The sequence below is a fragment of the Lutra lutra genome, chromosome 9 (genome assembly GCF_902655055.1).
Source record: "Lutra lutra chromosome 9, mLutLut1.2, whole genome shotgun sequence".
NCBI lineage: Eukaryota > Metazoa > Chordata > Mammalia > Carnivora > Mustelidae > Lutra > Lutra lutra.
The window spans coordinates 89,021,530-89,044,159 of NC_062286.1; the positions used below are offsets into that span (position 1 = coordinate 89,021,530).

Below are 22,630 nucleotides of genomic sequence, written 5' to 3' on the forward strand. Positions count from 1 at the left end.
TCCCATTTTCCCACAGGTCCAAGTGTTTTAGATTCTCTGCCAGACAAAGGAGCTGCCGCAGCATGAAATCCAGGTTCTGCCAAGCTCAGTTACCAACAGGCATGCACAGATGCTGGGCAGTGAACTCAGAAGAAGGAACAGTATGTTCATCCAAACAGCCCTCAAGTTTGCATAAACTCAAGGGAAACTTGCAGAGAGGTCAAAGCTGCATTTGACCTTGTTTACATTTCTTCCACATTAGGCAAGGTCACAGGGTTTGTTCCTGTTTAATACCAATACTTACAGGAATGACTCCAAATTACTGTACTGATGCAAAGCGCCACCCAGAGGGCCTTTACCTGCTGAAGGCCTTGCGTGCCTCTGACACTAATTTGAGCCTCTGCAATTGCCATACCCCAGGAACGCTTTCCTGCTTCCTTGGAATGCACTTTACGTGCCCACCGACCCTTGATCAGGCCTTTGGGCTGCTGATTCTCGGCTGGAGCTTGAAGGTAAGAAAATAGCTTAAAAGAAATCCTTAACTTACCGATTTTTTTTTTAAATTTTTACTATGGTAATATGTACTGCTGTATAAATAGAAGTGATTAACTAAAGCCAGAGAGTATTTTAAGGAACCCAAAAAATAGAAGGTATTTGTAACCAATACATACCAACCTAACAGTATAAAGCCTAGAAATTCAGGACCCAGAGGCAAAAACCTCCAAAATCGCTGTCCTGTAATACCATCTCTCCTTCCCACTCAGATCTTCCCCTACATGTTGAGCCTGCAAAGGGGATTGGACCAGGTCCCTGAGCTCCAGCAGGGTTGGACATAAATACAAGTAATTTTAGGACAGTGGAGTAAGAACTATAAAATCTACATATAAAATGCTACAAGGTCCCGTGAGAAGGCACTCTTTCTGTCCATGGAGTCAGAGACAGCTTCACAAAGGAGGCCATGCATTATATGATCTGACCTGGAGGGATGACAAAGCTTCCAGCTGGTTGCTCAAGTGGGAATTTTTGTGCCTTAGTGCCTGTAAAGGAAAAACTCTTCCTGTGCTCTCCTTCATGTTACTTAGATAGCAACTTTATACTTCTGTAACCAGATATGGGGTAGAGGGTGGGAGTTCCCCACACCAAGCAATCCTCCCATTCTCTGGATACCGGCCATTCAATTCTGACACTCTTTACTTGGAGATAGCATCAGATCCCACAGGTTAAAGGCTCAGTGCCACAAGACTGCCCCCCAACCCTGACTTCAGATGTCAATCACAAGTTCAGGTTACAGCATGTGTTTCTGACCAACTGCCTTTACATTGAAGGTTCTCATGACCCCTTTTTTATTTTTTATTTTTATTTTTTTTAAAGATTTTATTTATTTATTTATTTGACAGACAGAGATCACAAGCAGGCAGAGAGGCAGGCAGAGAGAGAGGAGGAAGCAGGCTCCCTGCTGAGCAGAGAGCCCGATGCGGGGCTCGATCCCAGGACCCTGAGATCATGACCTGAGCTGAAGGCAGCGGCTTAACCCACTGAGCCACCCAGGCGCCCCATGACCCCTTTTTTAAATTTGATTAATTTGCTAGAGTGCTTCACAGAACTTGGAAAAACACTTTACTTACTAGATTACTAGACTATTATAAAAGGATATAACTCAGGAACAGCCAAATGGAAGAGATGCACAGGACAATGTATATGGGAAGGTGCGCAGAGATTCTATGCTCTCTCCAAGGACACTGCTCTCCCAGCAACTCCACGTATTCAACAACCTGGAAGTTCTCTGAGCCCCATCTTTTTGGGGTACATTTATATTGTAGATTATATTTTTGTTTTCATATATATATATTTGAAAAAAATAGAAATGCATCAAAATAATAATTCCTAGGTGATGAATTTTTCTTCATACATTTGAGCTTATTCCAAATTTTCTGGTACATATATACACTCATAATAAAAGACAGGAGGGGTAATTTTTTTAAAAAGAATGTGAAATTTGCAGAAAGACACTGGCTGCAACCCTGGACAAGTTATTGATCATATGACTCCTAGCTCCCTCACATTTATGAGTATAAATTATTCCCTCCTAGTAAAATTGTAATCTGAATTAAAAGACGGAGAATAAAGCCTCAAGAGATCTAACATAGAAGGACTGTAAAAAATGTTAATTCTCTCCTCTCTCTTAAAGTTGATCACACAGTAATTTCAGTATCATCCAAACTCCACTTCTTTGACATATTGTCAACACAGTCGCTACTTAACCCTTGAAATTTTTTTGAAATAGTTCATCTTTCATTTCTGAAAACACACTCTCCATTCTAAGGGACTTGACTCGGTCTAAAAGTAGAAACCACCTCAAAAACAAGCCTCACAATGTGGCACTAACTCCTTCTCACCCACTCCCTGGAAAGGCTGGGCCAGATTCTTTTATTCGACTTCCAGTAAGTATGTACTATTACATCTCCTGTAAGGATCCTTTTAGCTCTAGAGTCATTTTATGCAACACTTAAAATGAGTTTGGACTCTAAGCCCAGCTCATGGCTATCTCAATAACCAATTATTCTGGAGTAATATGGCCCACTACTCCTGGCTTCCTCGTTTTGTGCATTTAAAGCAAAAAAACCCAATTTAAAACATGGGCAGAAGATTGAAATGGACACTTCTCCAAAAGAGATATATGAGTGACACATAGGCACATGGAAAGACACTCAGCATCACTAATCATCAGGAAAATGAAAATCAAAACCACAGAGCAATATCATCTCATACCTATTAGGATGACTATCATAGAACTTTAAAAATTTTTTAAACATGTACTTAATAAATAAAATAAGGTAATAAACAGAAAATAACAAGTGTTGGCAAGGATGTGAAGAAATTAGAACACCTGTGCCTTTCTGGTGGGAATGTTAAAGGGTGTAGGCTGCTGTGGAAAACAGCATGGCAATTTCTCAAAAACTTAAATGTGAAATTACCATATGACCCAGCAATCCCAATACCAAAGAATTGAAAGGCATGTTCATAGCAGCATTACTTACAAAAGCCAAAAGTTAGAAGCAAGCCAAGTGTCCATGTGTGGATGAATGGACAAAATGTGGCATATACACAGAATGGAACATTATTCAGCCTCAAAAATGAAGGAAATTCTAACCCATGTTACAACATGGATGAACTCTAAAGACATTATGCTGAGTGAAATAAGTCAATCACAAAAGGACAAATAGGGTATGATTCTACTGATTTGAAGGACCTAGAGTAGACAAATTCATAGAGACAGAAAGTAGAAGGGGATGGTAGGAAAGGAGCAATGGAGTATTAGTGTTTAATGACATAGTTGGGAAGATGGAAAAGTTCTGGACATGGATGTTGGTGATGGCTGCACAACACTGGAAATGTACTTAATGCCACTGAACTGTGTACTTAAAAATGGCTTAAATGGTAAATTTTATGTTATGTGTATTTTACCACAATTGTTTTAAAAGTCCCCTCCATCCTCTGCCCGCTAGGACCCCCCCCTCCCATTGCAAGACAGTATGGCCCTGGCTGCAGTATTGGAGGGACAGCTACAACTGAGAGAGGTCTCGGAGATCCCTTTGCAGGCTAGCACTGTGGACAACTGGAGCCAGATCCAGAACTTTGAGGCCAAGCCGGATGATCTTCTCATCTGTACCTATCCTAAATCAGGTGACTCTGGGACCCGGGGAACAACCAGACTTTGGCTTGCAGAGTCAGCAAGGGTTGTTCACATCAGTAAGAATCCCCCTTCATATGGTGTTTGCACTCATTCAAGGAAAGCTGCTCCTTCTCACTGTTCCATGACAAGGCGATCCTGGAATGCTTCGTGTTCCCGGGTTTATCCGGGGTCAAACATAATGGCATTAGAGAACCCAGCCTGCTGTGCTCTGTCATGGTCTCCTCTTGGGTGACAGTGTTGTGCGGCTTTGCCTCTGCTGCTCTTTCTCTCCATAAGAGACCTTGTGGGTTTTTCCCGCATGGATGTCCACCTGCTGTGGCTGACAGGATCCTGACCTGAGGGGAGGTTGGACCAAATACCATCAGTCTCTACATTCCCTTTCCTCCCCAGGACACTCAAGACTGATTGTCTAACCAGTTTCTTTTTGTTGTCCTTTCCACTTAGGCCCCAGGCACCACATGGATTCAGGAAATTGTGGACATGATTAAGCAGAGTGGAGATGTGGAGAAATGTCAGAGAGCCATCATTCAACACCACCATCCTTTCATTGAGTGGGCTCAGCCGCCCCAGCCCTCTGGTGAGAGCTCCCCACTTCCTACCCTGGCTCCTTTCTCTCTCTTCTTTTAAGAGCTTATTATTTAGAGCAGTGTTGGGCTTACAACAAAGTAGAGGCACAGAATTTCCCACATATGCACAGTCTTCTCTCCCAGATGGTGTGTTTGTTACAGTTGATGAGCCTACACAGACATGTCATAATCACCCAAAGCCCATAGTTCACTCCAGGATTTGCTCTGGATGTTGTATATTCTATGGATTTGGACTAACGTACATGACCTGGATCCAGCACTGTACTATGATACGGAGTAGTTACACTCCCCTAAAAATCCTCTGTGAGCCACTTGTTCACCCTCCCTACTCCTCGACCCCTGACAACCACTGATCTGTTCGCTGTCTCCAGTTTTACCTTTTCCAGAATGTCATATAGTTGAAATCATACAGTATGTGGCCTTTTCAGACTGGCTTCTCTCACTTAGTAATGTGCGTTTCAGTTTCTTCTATGTCTTCTCATGGCTTGAGAGCTCATTTCTTTTCAGTGCTGAAAATTATTCTATTGCTTAGATGTGCCATAGTGTATTCATTCACCTACTGAAGGTCCTGGAGGATCTCCTTCCTTTCTCTTCCTCTCTCTCCTGTCTCTGTCTTATTCTCTCCTCTATTTTGACTCTTTTTTCTCCCCCCCACCATTCTCTCTCTCATTCTCATTTCTATAACCATGTGTTTCCTCCTCTTTTTTCCCTTCCTGATTCTTTCTACATATTACCTAAGGTTATTTGCCAAAAGCAAATCACCAAGTAAAAAGGAATCGCCTTATTTTCTTCTTAAATGCTCCCTCTGACCATTGCTGCTGTACAACACACAGAGAGTTTGGAGAGTTATTTATGGAACAATTCATTCTTTCTTCTCCTCACTCCACCCATACAAATGCTCAGTCCAGCCAAGGAAGTACCAGATAATTAGCAAACATAATGCATTTGCAGCCAACCATTTCTGTTCTGTAGGGAAATTTTTTTTTTATTTTATAAACATATATTTTTATCCCCAGGGGTACAGGTCTGCGAATCGCCAGGTTTACACACTTTACAGCACTCACCATAGTACATACCCTCCCCAATATCCATAACCCCACCCCCCTCTCCCAGCCCCCCTCCCCCCATCAACCCTCAGTTTGTTTTGTGAGATTAAGAGTCACTTATGGTTTGTCTCCCTCCCAATCCCATCTTGTTTCATTTATTCTTCTCCTACCCCCTCAACCCCCCATGGTGCATCTCCTCTCCCTCATATCAGCGAGATCATATGATAGTTGTCTTTCTCTGATTGACTTATTTCGCTAAGCATGATACCCTCTAGTTCCATCCATGTCGTCGCAAATGGCAAGATTTCATTTCTTTTGATGGCTGCATAGTATTCCATTGTGTATATATACCTCATCTCCTTTATCCATTCGTCTGTTGATGGACATCTAGGTTCTTTCCATAGTTTGGCTATTGTAGACACTGCTGCTATAAACATTTGGGTGCACGTGCCCCTTCAGATCACTACGTTTGTATCTTTAGGGTAAATACCCAGCAGTGCAATTGCTGGGTCATAGGATAGTTCTATTTTCAACATTTTGAGGAACCTCCATGCTGTTTTCCAGAGTGGTTGCACCAGCTTGCATTCCCACCAACAGTGTAGGAGGGCTCCCCTTTCTCCGCATCCTCGCCAGCATCTGTCATTTCCTGACTTGTTAATTTTAGCCATTCTGACTGGTGTGAGGTGATATCTCATGGTGGTTTTGATTTGTATTTCCCTGCTGCCGAGTGATATGGAGCACTTTTTCATGTGTCTGTTGGCCATCTGGATGTCTTCTTTGCAGAAATGTCTGTTCATGTCCTCGCCCATTTCTTGACTGGATTATTTGTTCTTTGGGTGTTGAGTTTGCTAAGTTCTTTATAGATTTTGGACACTAGCCCTTTATCTGATATGTCATTTGCAAATATCTTCTCCCATTCTGTCAGTTGTCTTTTGGTTTTGTTCACTTTTTCCTTTGCTGTGCAAAAGCTTTTGATCTTGATAAAATCCCAAAAGTTCATTTTTGCCCTTGCTTCCCTTGCCTTTGGTGATGTTCCTAGGAAGATGTTGCTGCGGCTGACGTCGAAGAGGTTGCTGCCTGTGTTCTCCTCGAGGATTTTGATAGATTCCTTTCTCACATTGAGATCTTTCATCCATTTTGAGTCTATTTTCATGTGTGGTGAAAGGAAATGATCCAATTTCATTTTTCTGCATGTGGCTGTCCAATTTTTCCAACACCATTTATTGAAGAGGCTGTCTTTTTTCCATTGGACATTCTTTCCTGCTTTGTCGAAGATGAGTTGACCATAGAGTTGAGGGTCCATTTCTGGGCTCTCTATTCTGTTCCATTGATCTATGTGTCTGTTTTTGTGCCAGTACCATGCTGTCTTGATGATGACAGCTTTGTAATAGAGCTTGAAGTCCGGAATTGTGATGCCACCAACGTTGGCTTTCTTTTTCAATATTGCTTTGGCTATTCGAGGTCTTTTCTGGTTCCATATGAATTTTAGGATTATTTGTTCCATTTCTTTGAAAAAAATGGATGGTACTTTGATAGGAATTGCATTAAATGTGTAGATTGCTTTAGGTAGCATAGACATTTTCACAATATTTATTCTTCCAATCCAGGAGCATGGAACATTTTTCCATTTCTTTGTGTCTTCCTCAATTTCTTTCATGAGTACTTTATAGTTTTCTGTGTATAGATTCTTAGCCTCTTTGGTTAGGTTTATTGCTAGGTATCTTATACTTTTGGGTGCAATTGTAAATGGGATGGACTCCTTAATTTCTCTTTCTTCTGTCTTGTTGTTGGTGTAGAGAAATGCAACTGATTTCTGTGCATGGATTTTATATCCTGACACTTTACTGAATTCCTGTACAAGTTCTAGCAGTTTTGGAGTGGAGTCTTTTGGGTTTTCCACATAGAGTATCATTTCATCTGTGAAGAGTGATAGTTTGACTTCTTCTTTGCCGATTTGGATGCCTTTAATTTCCTTTTGTTGTCTGATTGCTGAGTCTAGGACTTCTAGTACTATGTTGAATAGCAGTGGTGATAACGGACATCCCTGTCGTGTTCCTGACCTTAGCGGAAAAGCTTTCAGTTTTTCTCCATTGAGAATGATATTTGCCGTGGGTTTTTCATAGATGGCTTTGATAATATTGAGGTATGTGTCCTCTATCCCTACACTTTGAAGAGTTTTGATCAGGAAGGGATGCTGTACTTTGTCAAATGCTTTTTCAGCATCTATGGAGAGTATCTTATGGTTCTTGTTCTTTCTTTTATTAATGTGTTGTATCACATTGATTGATTTGCAGATGTAGAACCAACCTTGCAGCCCTGGAATAAATCCCACTTGGTCGTGGTGAATAATCCTTTTAATGTACTATTGAATCCTATTGGCTAGTATTTTGGCGAGAATTTTTGAATCTGTGTTCATCAAGGATATTGGTCTGTAGTTCTCTTTTTTGATGGGATCCTTGTCTGGTTTTGGGATCAAGGTGATGCTGGCCTCATAAAATGAGTTTGGAAGTTTTCCTTCTATTTCTATTTTTTGGAACAGTTTCAGGAGAATAGGAATTAGTTCTTCTTTAAATGTTTGGTAGAATTCCCCCGGGAAGCCGTCTGGCCCTGGGCTTTTGTTTGTTTGGAGATTTTTGATGACTGTTTCAATCTCCTTACTGGTTATGGGTCTGTTCAGGCTTTCTACTTCTTCCTGGTTCGTTGTGGTAGTTTATATGTCTCTAAGAATGCATCCATTTCTTCCAGATTGTCAAATTTGTTGGCGTACGGTTGCTCATAGTATGTTCTTATAATTGTCTGTATTCCTTTGGTGTTTGTTGTGATCTCTCCTCTTTCATTCATGATTTTATTTATTTGGGTCCTTTCTCTTTTCTTCTTGAGAAGTCTGGCCAGGGGTTTATCAATCTTATTAATTCTTTCAAAGAACCAGCTCCTAGTTTCATTGATTTGTTCTATTGTTTTGTTTGTTTGTTTGTTTCTATTTCATTGATTTCTGCTCTGATCTTTATGATTTCTCTTTTCCTGCTGGGTTTAGGGTTTCTTTCTTGTTCTTTCTCCAGCTCCTTTAGGTGTAGGGTTAGGTTGTGTACCTGAGACCTTTCTTGTTTCTTGACAAAGGCTTGTACCGCTATATATTTTCCTCTCAGGACTGCCTTTGTTGTGTCCCACAGATTTTGAACCGTTGTGTTTTCATTATCATTTGTTTCCATAAATTTTTTCAATTCTTCTTTAATTTCCTGGTTGACCCATTCATTCTTTAGAAGGATGCTGTTTAGTCTCCATGTATTTGGGTTCTTTCCAAATTTGCTCTTGTGATTGAGTTCTAGCTTCAGAGCGTTGTGGTCTGAAAATATGCAGGGAATGATCCCAATCTTTTGATACTGGTTGAGACTTGATTTAGGACCAAGAATGTGATCTATTCTGGAGAATGTTCCATGTGCACTAGAGAAGAATGTGTATTCTGTTGCTTTGGGATGAAAAGTTCTGAATATATCTGTGATGTCCATCTGGTCCAGTGTGTCATTTAAGGCCTTGATTTCCTTGTTGATCTTTTGCTTGGATGATCTGTCCATTTCAGTGAGGGGAGTGTTAAAATCCCCTACTATTATTGTATTATTGTCGATGTGTTTCTTTGATTTTGTTATTAATTGGTTGATATAGTTGGCTGCTCCCACGTTAGGGGCATAGATATTTAAAATTGTTAGATCTTCTTGTTGGACAGTTCCTTTGAGTATGATATAGTGTCCTTCCTCATCTCTTACTATAGTCTTTGGCTTAAAATCTAATTGATCTGATATAAGGATTGCCACTCCTGCTTTCTTCTGATGATTAGCATGGTAAATTCTTTTCCACCCCCTCACTTTAAATCTGGAGGTGTCTTCGGGTTTAAGATGAGTTTCTTGTAGGCAACATATAGCTGGGTTTTGTTTTTTTACCCATTCTGATACCCTGTGTCTTTTGATTGGGGCATTTACCCCATTAACATTCAGGGTAAGTATTGAGAGATATGAATTTAGTGCCATTGTATTGCCTGTAAGGTGACTGTTATTGTATATTGTCTCTGTTCCTTTCTGATCTACTACCTTTAGGGTCTCTCTTTGCTTAGAGGACCCCTTTCAATATTTCCTGTAGAGCTGGTTTGGTGTTTGCAAATTCTTTCAGTTTGTGTTTGTCCTGGAAGCTTTTAATCTCTCCTTCTATTTTCAATGATAGCCTAGCTGGATATAGTATTCTTGGCTGCATGTTTTTCTCATTTAGTACTCTGAATATATCATGCCAGCTCTTTCTGGCCTGCCAGGTCTCTGTGGATAAGTCTTCTGCCAATCTAATATTTTTACCATTGTACATTACAGACTTCTTTTCCCGGGCTGCTTTCAGGATCTTTTCTTTGTCACTAAGACTTTCAAATTTTACTATTAGGTGACGGGGTGTGGACCTATTCTTATTGATTTTGAGGGGGGTTCTCTGAACCTCCTGGATTTTGATGCTTGTTCCCTTTGCCATATTGGGGAAATTCTCTCCAATAATTCTCTCCAACATACCTTCTGCTCCCCTCTCTGTTTCCTCTTCTTCTGGAATCCCAATTATTCTAATGTTGTTTCGTCTTATGGTGTCACTTATCTCTCGAATTCTCCCCTCGTGGTCCAGTAGCTGTTTGTCCCTCTTTTGCTCAGCTTCTTTATTTTCTGTCATTTGGTCTTCTATATCGCTAATTCTTTCTTCTGCCTCATTTATCCTAGCAGTGAGAGCCTCCATTTTTGATTGCACCTCATTAATAGCTTTTTTGATTTCAACTTGGTTAGATTTTAGTTCTTTTATTTCTCCAGAAAGGGCTTTTATATCTCCCGAGAGGGTTGCTTTAATATCTTCCATGCCTTTTTCAAGCCCGGCTAGAACCTTGAGAATCGTCATTCTGAACTCTATATCTGACATATAACCAATGTCTGTATTGATTAGGTCCCTAGCCTTTGGTCCTGCTTCTTGTTCTTTTTTTTGTTGTGAATTTTTCCACCTTGTCATTTTGTCCAGATAAGAGTATATGAAGGAGCCAGTAAAATACTAAAAGGGTGGCAACAACCCCAGGAAAATATGCTTTAGCCAAATCAGAAGAGATCCCAAATCGTGAGGGGGGAGAAAGGGGATATAAAGGGGTTCAGAAAGAAAAAAGAAAAAAGAAAGAAACTATTAAAAAAAGAATGCCGATAAAGAAAAAATATAAAAAAGAGGAAAAAAAAATATATATATATATATTAGATAAGCTATTTAAAAAACGTTAAAAAAGAAAATGGTAAAAGTTAAAAAAATTTAGCAGAAGAAGAGAAAAAGAAAAAAAATTGAAAAAGAAAAAAAAATTAAATTAACTGCAAGGCTAAAAAATCATGGGGAGAAAGCCATGAGTTCCGTGCTTTGCTTTCTTCTCCTCTGGAATTCTGCCGCTCTCCTTGGTATTGAAACTGCACTCCTTGGTAGGTGAACTTGGTCCTGGCTGGGTTTCCCGTTGATCTTCTGGGGGAGGGGCCTGTTGTAGTGATTCTCAAGCGTCTTTGCCCCAGGCGGAGTTGCACCACCCTTACCCGGGGCCGGGCTGAGTAATCCGCTCAGGTTTGCTGGGTTTGCTTTCGGGAGCTTTTGTTCCCTGAGCGCTTTCCGTAGAGTTCCGGAAGACGGGAATGAAGATGGCAGCCTCCCGGTCCGGCCCAGAGGAGCCGAGAGCCCGGGGCCCCACTCCTCAGTGCGCCCTCAGAGAACAGCGCCCAATGACTCCCGTCACCCTGCCTCCGGCCGCGCTCCCAGCTGACCGAGCCTGCGACCGGTTCAAGGCAACCCCAAGCTGAGAGTCACTCCTCGGCTCTGTCTCTGTAGCTGGCTTCCCTGTTCTAATACCGGTAAGCTCTGCGACACTCAGACACCCCCGATCCTTCTGCGACCCTGCGGGACCTGAGGCCGCGTTGACCCCGCCCGGGCTTCACCCCAGTTAAGCCTCTGGAGCGATGTCCCTCAGTGGAACAGACTTTTAAAAGTCCCGATTTTGTGCTCCGTTGCTCCGCCGCTCGCCGGGAGCCGGCCCCTCCCCCCGTGGTCTATCTTCCTGTCGCTTTGGATTCACTTCTCCGCCAGTCCTACCTTTCAGATAGTGGTTGATTTTCTGTTTCTAGAATTGCTGTTCTTCTTCTCTTCAATCTCCCGTTGGATTTGTAGGTGTTTGCAATCTTTAGATAAGCTATTTAGCTGATCTCCCGCTACCCGAAGTAGTCTCAGCCTGCTACTTCTCTGCCATCTTGACTCCTCCCCCCTCTAGGGAAATTTTTTTAAGGTAATACTCAACCTAGAAATTTTTTTTCTTCACTCCAAAAAAAAAAAAAGACAAAGACAACCAAAATATGAAAGAAGCCATTCCAGCTGCTGGAAGCATTTTTTGGAACAAGGATAAGAGGGAGGCCTACTTCTCTATGTCTCAGCATTGCATAGGTCAGCAGAATAAAAACAATTGGAAACTCACCTAGCTAGAGCTACAGAATTATAGACAATACAAGTCTGGTGTTGAAGTCTAACTTGGAGCAATTGTGGACAGAGAAGAGATTGATAAATCTACCAATGCGTTGAGATAGAGAAATTCTTGATCTGACGTGCATAAGACCTGAAACATGCACAAGAGTGTATCCAGGTTAGAACAGCCCTGAGGCATTTGCTTGTCCTTATGGTTCTACTCACCCTGCTGCTAAGACTCCTCTGGTCCTCAATTCCTGTCTATCTGATTGACTATTAGCTTATTACTAAGACCAGTGCCTGGTCTGATGCCTTCTCTGAACTACCTGTGGGGCTCTGACCCCCACAAAGGGCACTGTCTGCCTGCTTAACTCTGATCTCACTCTGTGTCGTCAGGGCCTTCCATTTTTGTTGGTGTCTGGTCTTTTGATGCCTTGAGCAGCAGGATTGCATAATGGTTAAAGACAACCAGAGTTTAAGTCCTGATGCCTCCACTCACTCAGTGACCTTTAACAAGTTACCCTCTCTGTGTTACAGTTTCCTCAGATGCAAAATGTCAGTAGAATTAGTGCCTACCTCAAAAAGTCGTTGTGAGGATTAAATGAGTTCATGTGTGTAGAAAGCTGAGAGCAGTGCCTGGCACAGAGTGGATCCTATTAAATGTTAGGTATTACTGACCACCTCAAGGGCATGGGTTCCCTGGGTTATCCAAGCCCAGCTTTTGATCTCACATCTACATCCCACCCCTGCCACCACTGCCTTACTTCTGACAACTTGGGAGATTAAAGAGAGAATGAAAAGTCAAAGCATGATTTCTAGTGAGGGATTCTTGGCAGTGAGGAGCAGAGTGTGCTGTCACTAAATTAGCATAAGAAACAAGAGAGAGCTTCTCTCAAGGCAATGCCAGCAGCTGCAGAATTCAGGAAAGGATGATAACCAATAGCCCAGCATGGCCCATCATATATAAACCAAGATGGTTCTTTAAAACCCAAGGTGCCCCATGTCCAAAAATGTTACAAACAGTTACAGGATTTATGGTCTTTCCAGCCACAAATAGACAGAGGCCAGGTGGAGATCAGCTGGGCAGTGCTTTTATTTCAGGGTAGATGGTCCTTGCCACTGGAAATAAGGGCTATAGACTGATGGGTCTTGGTCAGGTATACCAACCATCCACAGAGGGTTCAGGAGCTGACAGACACTGCTGCCTATTGTGCAAGCTTGTGTCCCACATAGCCTCCCTCCTAGGCCTCCTTCCATACCACCTGCACCAACTTCCAGCTACAAAGCTGTTTGAGATCAAAAGTATTGCATATGTGATTGCTCACTGAGAGCAGGGCTGGGAAACACCCCAGGGGCACCTGGGTAGTTCAATCAGTTGAGCATCCAACTCTTGTTTTGGCTCCAGTCGAGATCTCAGGGTCTTGAGTTCGAACCCACCCCCAGCTCTGCCATAAGACCTAGCTTATCCATTCTCAGCTTCCATCTCCTCATCCTCAAAGTGAAAGATTAATATAAGCTCCCTTCCAGCTCTAAAGCTGTGGGAATCTAGAGAAGTGATGGTAATCTCTATAATCTCATTATGAAATCCCAAAGGAAAGTCAAGATATAAGGAGAAAGATGGGAGGTGATGGAACATTCGGGACAGAGCCCAGAATGTAACTTCCCCCATGCAATACTTGTACTATGCAGATGTTTCCTCTTGATTTACTTTAAAGGGGTTGAAAAAGCCAAAGCAATACCCTCTTCACGGATACTAAGGACTCACCTTCCAACTCAGCTGTTACCTCCATCTTTCTGGGAAAAAAAAAACAGCAAGGTAAGAGAGCAACAGTTTCCCTTAGGGCTCGCAGTAGACTAGGTCTCCTGGGAGCAAAGCCCCCACTCCCTAACTCACAACAATGTCATCATATTTACTGCTCCACCATCTCTGAAGTGTTGACTGCTGATCAGCAATAAGAGTAGATGTAAAGTTTTCTCTGTACTCTTCAGGATATTTACCTGAATGGTTTTCAAGCAAGACATGGAGGCAAAAGTCAGACTGAATTTTTGGAGAGAACTAGAGATAATGAGTGTCCACGGTGACCCAAGGGTGTGGGTAATTAAGAGTTAGAGCAGAGAAGAAAAACTGAGGGGAAAGAAAAAATTCCTGAAGATCATTTAAAAGGGTAAATAGAAGGAGCTATATTACTTAAGAGGAACATTTGGCCTTAGCTTCTGGTGAACTCTGGGCTCTTAGCTTTATTTACTTGGGGACCTTATTTATTCTGCACTCTAGTACCTAATCAGTCCCTGCCACACAGAGGATGTTCAAAATGTGTTTGCTGAGTGAACAACAAGCGAGCAGCTATAGAGTGCATGCAGGTGAGGGGAGAAGCTAAGGTGTCGGCCAGCATTGGTAGGAAAGTTTTCTCAAAGTTGGGAATGAAGGGAACAAAGGGCTCAGAAGAGTGTATTTCTAGGGAACAATAGCAATTCTGTGAGTCCTTTCAGTGAAGTTGCATAAGGGAATAAGAACCTCCATTTCTGGATTATGGCCGACTAAGTTCCCTAAAACCTTCTGTATGAAACACCTAGCAATAATACATAACACAAAAAAGTTCCCTTTGTAAATGTGTAACTGAGATCCAGAAAGAGTAAAGGAAATCCCTAAGTTCTACAATAAAGAGGGAGCTGGAACTAGAGAAGAGGCCACTGAGACTAGAGCTGTGCTGTGGTTTATTTGATGACCTGGAGAATACAGGAGCATGACTTTCAGTGACTGCATGGGGTCAAAGCCCAGAGCAGAAGGAACTAGAAAAGTGAGGAACCGAAGGTGGGACAGCTGAAGGATTTCATCCTCAATGGATAGGGGGAGGGGGCCAAGGCAGACACGAGAAACCTCTTTGCTTGACCTGGGCCCTCAGCTGCCCTGAGAATGTGTGGCCATAAGCTTCTACTCTCAAGAAAGGAGAGTCAATGTTGTAATACTTGAATTGTCCAAAAAGCCCCAAGCTAAGAAACTAGCATAAGGTGGTTACCATTGCCAACATCCCCAGAATGACCCACAGAAACAAACACAGGGAGGACATAGCCTCAGCCTGGGCAGCAGCATTCCCGCTTGAGTTCACCCCCTCACATTATAAAATACGCCAAGGAGCAAGCCAGCACAAGAAAGAGAGTTGCAAAAAGCGCAACCAGCAGGGTTATACCTCAAGGATTTCGGATATTAAAATGATCAGATATAGAAACAAAAGAAGAATGTTGAAGTTGTGTAAGTAAATTAAATACTAAATCAAAAATTTTAAAAGGACACTATTTTTAAAATGGAATTTCTTATTATATTAAACAAATAGGATTTCTGTAACTGAAACAAGATATAAGCATTTGCTATAAAAATTCAGCAACAGGTCTCTGGTTTGCCAACCTTTGGGTGGCTATCCCCAGGGGATGGGGGAGGGCACGGTGCACACTGGGGCCTCAAAGGCACCAGGGTACTGGGGCAGGTTAGAAAATTTCATGGGTGGCAGCTGGGTGGCCATGGCGGCAGAAAGCCCACCATGGTTGAGAGAGGAGGTACCCCATACCACTTCATCTCCCTGCTTGCTACTTGGTCTGCTGGCCTAGGGCAGGGCTTCCACTCCTCCCGAGCTGCACCTGCAGGACTCCCCCCCCCCCCCAGAAGCGAAGGCTTCTCTCCCTCCTGCTGTCCCCAGGCTTGTGGCCGTCAGCTTCATCACCACGGTCTCTGCTTTGGCATGCAAAGCACCAATCTTAGGAAGATCGTGTTCCTTGCACCTAAAACTACCACCACAAAACTGGAGGTAGAAACCAAGCCCTGACAATGGAATTTCATTTTGGTGTTTGTGGGATGTGAGGTTGCCATGAAAACAGCTACTGTTGCCATCTATTGTCATGAATCTTTCACAAAATGTGTTATTGATCACCTGTGGCTATTTCACATCAGTTTCTTGGTTTCTTTCTTTTTAGCCCTTTCAATTTCTAAGGAAAAAAAAGAATTAAAAAAAATCCACTCCCACACAAAAATTCAACAAAGTGCAGAATAAACACAGTAGAAGAGAGAATTAATGAACTTGCAGGGGGAAATGGGATGGTGTTTTGAGGAGAGAAAGAAGAGTCTTATGGCTGGAGGGGAGAAACATGAGAGGAAAGATTAATAAAATGATTACCGAGCAGTGATGGGCCCCTCACAAGTGGGAAGCACCAGGGTCGTTCAGGAGGCAGAGGCGGTAAGGGTAAATTGTGGGCAAGAGCCTTTATTGTAGTTTCCAAGGGAGGGAATGGGTGAGACAGGTAAACAGGTTTAGGATTGGATAGTTTGGATGATTTCTGCAGGTTCCAGGGCATAGATGGCTGTGGTCCTGGCTCTGGGGTAAATAGAGCAAGTGGATAGTGGCCCAATAAGGGAGGTGTAGGCTCGGGACTGGTTGGCTTGCTTGTAAAAAGTGAGCTTGATAGTGAGTTGTTAATACCTGTAGTAATCAGCTAAAACTGGTAGGGGCAGTCTATCCAGGGTCTGCAAGGCAATAGCAAGGTAAGCAATGGTTCCGATTCAAAGCATCAGAATACAGAAAATGGCACTATTGACATTTTGGACCAGATAATTCCTTTGGCGGGTGGGATGGGGCAAGGGGCTGTCCTGAGTATTGTACAATGTTGAGCAGCACCCCTGCCCTTTATTCATTAGATACCAGTAGCACTGTCACCCCAGTTGTAAAAGCAAAAACACTTCCAGGCATTGCCAAATAACCCCTTGTATGCAAAATCATTCTCAATTGAGAACTGTTTTAGGGTTTTAAAAAAAAACAGCATCCCTATGAAATGACTAGTCATGGATGTGAGGTAGCTACTCAATGAGGCCAGCTCAGGATTCATGCTGTCAGAAAGGGAGTCAAGTACTTAGCAGTCATGATGAGATTAAAGGTGAAATTGGGATAAAGGGAAAAGGTAAAAGGATACAAGGTTGTTGTCAAAATGAAACCTAAACAGGATGCTTTGAAGTTGATGAAAATAATAATAGAGTTGATGAGAACGGGGGGGGGGGGGAATGAGACCATGAAGCCGTCCTGCTTTTCCTGGAAATGGACAGGAAGGTTTTAGGAGGATCATCAGCATGCATGTGGGAGTTTCTGTCTGATGCCATCGTTGCTAGAGAACGGTGGGAGCCTGAAAACTAAAGGGGCAATCAGGAGTCAGGCTAGGTACTAGGACTGAGCTTGAATTAAAGAGGAGAATCAGCAGAACAGCAGGACAGCCAGAGGAAGAGGGGGTCACCAGCCAAGTCGAACTGCTGGCAAAGGAGAGCAGAGCCAAGTGTGCAAAGCTGCTCTTGTCATGAAATTCACCTGAGTGAATTCTGTGAAAATTCACTTTTCTTACTATCTTTTGCCCACCTCTCTCCATACCCCAAAGTTCCTTTATGTAGCTCGAAATGTCAAAGACAACATGGTTTCCTATTACCATTTCCAAAGGATGAATCAAATTCTTCCTGACCCTGGTACCTGGGAAGAGTATTTTGAAACCTTCATAAGCGGAAAAGGTAAAGAATAATCCTTCACATCTTTGCTTGCCCGCTCTAGGTAATTTCAGTTTAGGAATCAAGCATAACATTTTGGCCCCTTAGAAGGTTGTGTTCCTCCTTAAGTGTGTCCTACCTCAGACTGGGACTGGGAAGAGTAGGCTGACTGAGCTCAGAGTGAATACCCACGATCCCAGCAAACATCCTTCACCCGATGTGAAAGCCTTTATTCTGGGTCACTTGACCTGTAGAGTCACCTGCATTCCAAAGGGTATCCTTGTCCCAATATTTTTTATATACACAATATATACACAATTTATTATAGACATTAAATATGAAGCCACTTTAGGTAAATTTGATAAATTACTCCAAGGCTGTATAGTACCACATCACCCTCCAACTCAAACACATCAGGACTCTCTCTAAAAACAAACAAACAAACCAAAACAGGCACTTCTTTTCACACCAGAAGAACCATGATGTGCTACTGCTTTGCAACTTGTCTTCTTTTTTTATTAGTTTATTTTGTTACATTTTATTTTATTTTTATTTATTTGAGAGAGAGGGAGAATACAGAAGGAGAGGCAGACTCTCCACTGAGCAGAAAGGCTGAAGCAGGGCTCAATCCCTGGACCCTAGACACTTAACCCACTGAGTCACCCAGATGCCCCCCACCTTTTTAAAAATATTTTATTTATTTATTTGAGGGTGGGGAGAGCACAGAGGGAGAAGCATCTTGTTGCATTTTAGAATCTACAACAGCATCCATGCTAGTGAAGCAAACCAAACAATACCATTTCTTTCCTCTTCAGATAATCAATAGCAATGATTTCACAAGAAGCCCTTCTTTAGATCCATACATATCTTTCTATATACCCTCATTCCCTCAGGTACATACATGTGCAAACAAAGATATATACCATGATGATGGCTAAATGTGGTCATAATATACACCTTCATTTACCAGAATATCAGATATCCCTCCAGGGCAAGTCATGTAGGTCCATGTAGCCCACAATTTTTAATGGTCTCATGTTGTACCAGAGTATGGATAGATGCATCATAACTCCTTCAACTATTCCCCTAGTGAAGGGCACTACTATTACTTTTTATTATCTTTTTGAATAATGCTACAGTAAACATCTTTCTATGTGTGTTCTTATGTCCCAATGCTTTTATTTCTGTTGCACAACTTTCCAGATGAAGCAAAGGGAGGACAGAGTATTTTCTTTTTTTAACATTTTAATAGTTACTGCTTAGTGAAAAAGCTCATACATATACAGTAGTATCTCATTCACATTTTCCCAAAAGTTTTTTTTTGTTGTTGAGATGTAACTAACGTACCAAAAAAGGCACAGCTTTGAAGTAAGTATACAGTGAATGTGTTGAAAAACTTATGCACCCATATAACCAGCACCCCAATCAAGATATGAAACATTCCCATGTCTCAAAAGTTACTTCTTGAGGAGATTCAACATGGCGGAGGAGTAGCAGACTGAGATGACATCACGTCACAGGAGTTCAGCTAGATAGTTATCAAACCATTCCAAACACTTACAAACCCACAGTAGGTCAAAGAGCAGAAGATCAGCAATTCTGGAAACAGAAAATCGACCACTTTCTGAAAGGTAGAACATGTGGAAAAGTGAATCCAAAGCCACGGAAGAGATACTGCGGGGGAAGGGGCCAGTTCCTGGCAAGCAGTGGAGCAATGGAGCACAAAATCCAAACTTTTAGAAGTATGCTTCACTGAGGGCCATTGCTCCAGAGGCTAAGTGCAGATGGAGCCCTCATGGGGACAGTGTGGTCTCAGGTCCCATGGGGTCACAGAAGAATCAGGGGTGTCTGAGTGTGGCAGAGCTCCCAGGTATCAGAGTGCAGAAGCTGGCTGCAGAGACCAAGCCAAGGAGTGAGCTCTTAGCTTGGGTTACCTTAAATTGTGATCCGTCAGGCCAATGCTCTTTGAGCAGGGACCCCTGCTCAAAGTGGCATATCCAGGAAGATCCACCTTCCGCCACTGGAGGAGCAGTGTGGCAGGAATCTGCTGGGTTTGGAGATTCCAAATGTGGCCATGTGCCAGAGACAGAACGCTCAGTCACAGGCCAGGTGAGCTCGGAGAACAGCCAGAGACCAGGGAGATAGGAGTGATTGACTGATTTTCTCCAAGGGCACACTGAGGAGTGAGGCCCCAAGCTCTCAGCTCCTCTGGGCTAGAGACTGGGAGGGCCACCAATTTCATTCTTGTCCTCCAGAGCTCTACAAAAAGCATTCAGGGAACAAAACTTCCAAATGTGAATCTGAGCAGATTACTTAGCCTGGCCCCTGGCAAGAGCAGTGCAAATCCACCACGGGCAAAGGTATTTGAGAATCACTACAAAAAGCCCCTCCCCCAGAAGGTCAGCAAGAATATCCAGCCGAGACCAAGCTCACTGATCAAGAACAACAGTGGAATTCTAGAGGAGGGGAAGGGAAAGCATGGAATTCATGGCTTTTTCCCCATGTTTCATTAGTCTTGCAAAGTTAATTACATTTTTTTAATTTTATTTTTTCTTATTCTAATTTTTTAACTTTTCCTCTTTCCTCTTTTAACGTTTTTTAACTAGTTTATCTTAACAATACCTTTCTTAAAAAAGTCTTTTTTTTTAAGATTTATTTATTTATTTATTTGACAGACAGAGATCACAGGCAGGCAGAGAGGCAGGCAGAGAAAGGAAGGGAAGCAGGCTGCCTGCTGAGCAGAGAGCCTGATGTGGGGCTCGATACCAGGACCCTGAGATCATGACCTGAGCCAAAGGCACAGGCTTTAACCCGCTGAGCCACCCACGCGCCCCTTAAAAAAGTCTTTTTAAACTTTCATTATTATAGTCATATTTTGTCGTTCATTGTATCTAACTTTATTTTTTATATGCATATAAGGTTTTTTTCCTCTAAAAATTTTTGGGAAACAATTTCCTCTAATAAATCAAAATATACCCTAATCTTGCAAAGGGCTTTGTTCTAGTCTCCAGCCTGAGCAAATCCTCTCCACTTTCTTTTCTTGCTTTTTCCAACCAAATTATCATACCAATTACATTTTTAGAATTTTTTTTAATTTTCATCTTTACAGTCATATTCCATCCCTTCATCATATTTACCCTTATTTTGTGTACATATATAAGTTTTTCTTTCTATAAAATTGTGGGAGGTAGTTTCTTCTAAGAAACCAAATACACCAAAAATCAAATGGGTGACACTGTTCTAATCACCAGTCTAATAGATATATATTTTTTAATTTTTTTTAATTTAATTTATTTTATTTTATTTTAAACATATAATATATTTTTATCCCCAGGGGTAAGGTCTGTGAATTGCCAAGTTTATACACTTCACAGCACTCACCATAGCACATACTCTCCCCAATGTGCATAACCCCACTCCCCCTCCTGAAGCCCCTCCCCCCATCAACCATCAGTTTGTTTTGTGAGATTAAGAGTCACTTATGGTTTGTCTCCCTCCCAATCCCATCTTGTTTCATTTACTCTTCTTCTACCCCCTTAATCCCCCATGATGCATCTGCTCTCCCTCATATCAGGGAGATCATATAATAGTTGTCTTTCTCCGATTGACTTATTTCACTAAGCATGATACCCTCTAGTTCCATCCACGTCGTCGCAAATGGCAAGATTTCATTTCTTTTGATGGCTGCATAGTATTCCATTGTGTATATATACCACATCTTCTTTATCCATTCGTCTGTTGATGGACATCTAGGTTCTTTCCATAGTTTGGCTATTGTAGACACTGCTGCTATAAACATTCGGGTGCACGTGCCCCTTCGGATCACTACGTTTGTATCTTTAGGGTAAATACCCAGCAGTGCAATTGCTGGGTCATAGGATAGTTCTATTTTCAACATTTTGAGGAACCTCCATGCTGTTTTCCAGAGTGGTTGCACCAGCTTGCATTCCCACCAACAGTGTAGGAGGGTTCCCCTTTCTCCGTATCCTTGCAGGCATCTGTCATTTCCTGACTTGTTAATTTTAGCCATTCTGACTGGTGTGAGGTGATATCTCATTGTGGTTTTGATTTGTATTTCCCTGCTGCCGAGTGATATGGAGCACTTTTTCATGTGTCTGTTGGCCATCTGGATGTCTTCTTTGCAGAAATGTCTGTTCATGTCTTCTGCCCATTTCTTGATTGGATTATTTGTTCTTTGGGTGTTGAGTTTGCTAAGTTCTTTATAGATTTTGGACACTAGCCCTTTATCTGATATGTCGTTTACAAATATGTTCTCCATTCTGTCAGTTGTCTTTTGGTTTTGTTAACTGTTTCCTTTGCTGTGCAAAAGCTTTTGATCTTGATGAAATCCCAATAGTTCATTTTTGCCCTTGCTTCCCTTGCCTTTGGCGATGTTCCTAGGAAGATGTTGCTACGGCTGAGGTCGAAGAGGTTGCTGCCTGTGTTCTCCTCAAGGATTTTGATGGATTCCTTTCTCACATTGAGATCCTTGATCCATTTTGAGTCTATTTTCATGTGTGGTGTAAGGAAATGATCCAATTTCATTTTTCTGCATGTGGCTGTCCAATTTGCCCAACACCATTTATTGAAGAGGCTGTCTTTTTTCCATTGGACATTTTTTCCTGCTTTGTCGAAGATGAGTTGACCATAGAGTTGAGGGTCTATTTCTGGGCTCTCTATTCTGTTCCATTGATCTATGTGTCTGTTTTTGTGCCAGTACCATGCTGTCTTGATGATGACAGCTTTGGAATAGAGCTTGAAGTCTGGAATTGTGATGCCACCAACTTTGACTTTCTTTTTTGATATTCCTTTGGCTATTCGAGGTCTCTTCTGGTTCCATATAAATTTTAGGATTATTTGTTCCATTTCTTTGAAAAAAAATGGATGGTACTTTGATAGGAATTGCATTAAATATGTAGATTGCTTTAGGTAGCATAGACATTTTCACAATATTTATTCTTCCAATCCAGGAGCATGGAACATTTTTCCATTTCTTTGTGTCTTCCTCAATTTCTTTCATGAGTACTTTATAGTTTTCTGTGTATAGATTCTTAGCCTCTTTGGTTAGGTTTACTCCTAGGAATCTTATAGTTTTGGGTGCAATTGTAAATGGGATTGACCCTTAATTTCTCTTTCTTCTGTCTTGTCATTGGTGTAGAGAAATGCAGCTGATTTCTGTGCATTGATTTTCTATCCTGACACTTTTCTGAATTCCTGTACAAGTTCTAGCAGTTTTGGAGTGGAGTCTTTGGGTTTTCCACATATAGTATCATATCATCTGCAAAGAGTGATAGTTTGACTTCTTCTTTGCTGATTTGGATGCCTT

General features: G+C 41.9%; 1 protein-coding gene across 1 annotated transcript in view; it reads left to right on the forward strand.

Moving 5' to 3' along the window:
• Positions 1 to 363: 363 nt before the first annotated feature.
• Positions 364 to 22,630, forward strand: part of LOC125109303 (sulfotransferase 1C2-like) — a 38,180-nt gene continuing 15,913 nt past the window's right edge. The window contains exons 1-5 of the mRNA XM_047746154.1: positions 364 to 491; positions 3,486 to 3,663; positions 4,125 to 4,250; positions 13,508 to 13,608; positions 17,202 to 17,328. Coding sequence (XP_047602110.1) covers positions 423 to 491; positions 3,486 to 3,663; positions 4,125 to 4,250; positions 13,508 to 13,608; positions 17,202 to 17,328 — 601 coding nt within the window. The 5' untranslated portion in view covers positions 364 to 422. The remainder of the gene's footprint in view (positions 492 to 3,485; positions 3,664 to 4,124; positions 4,251 to 13,507; positions 13,609 to 17,201; positions 17,329 to 22,630) is intronic.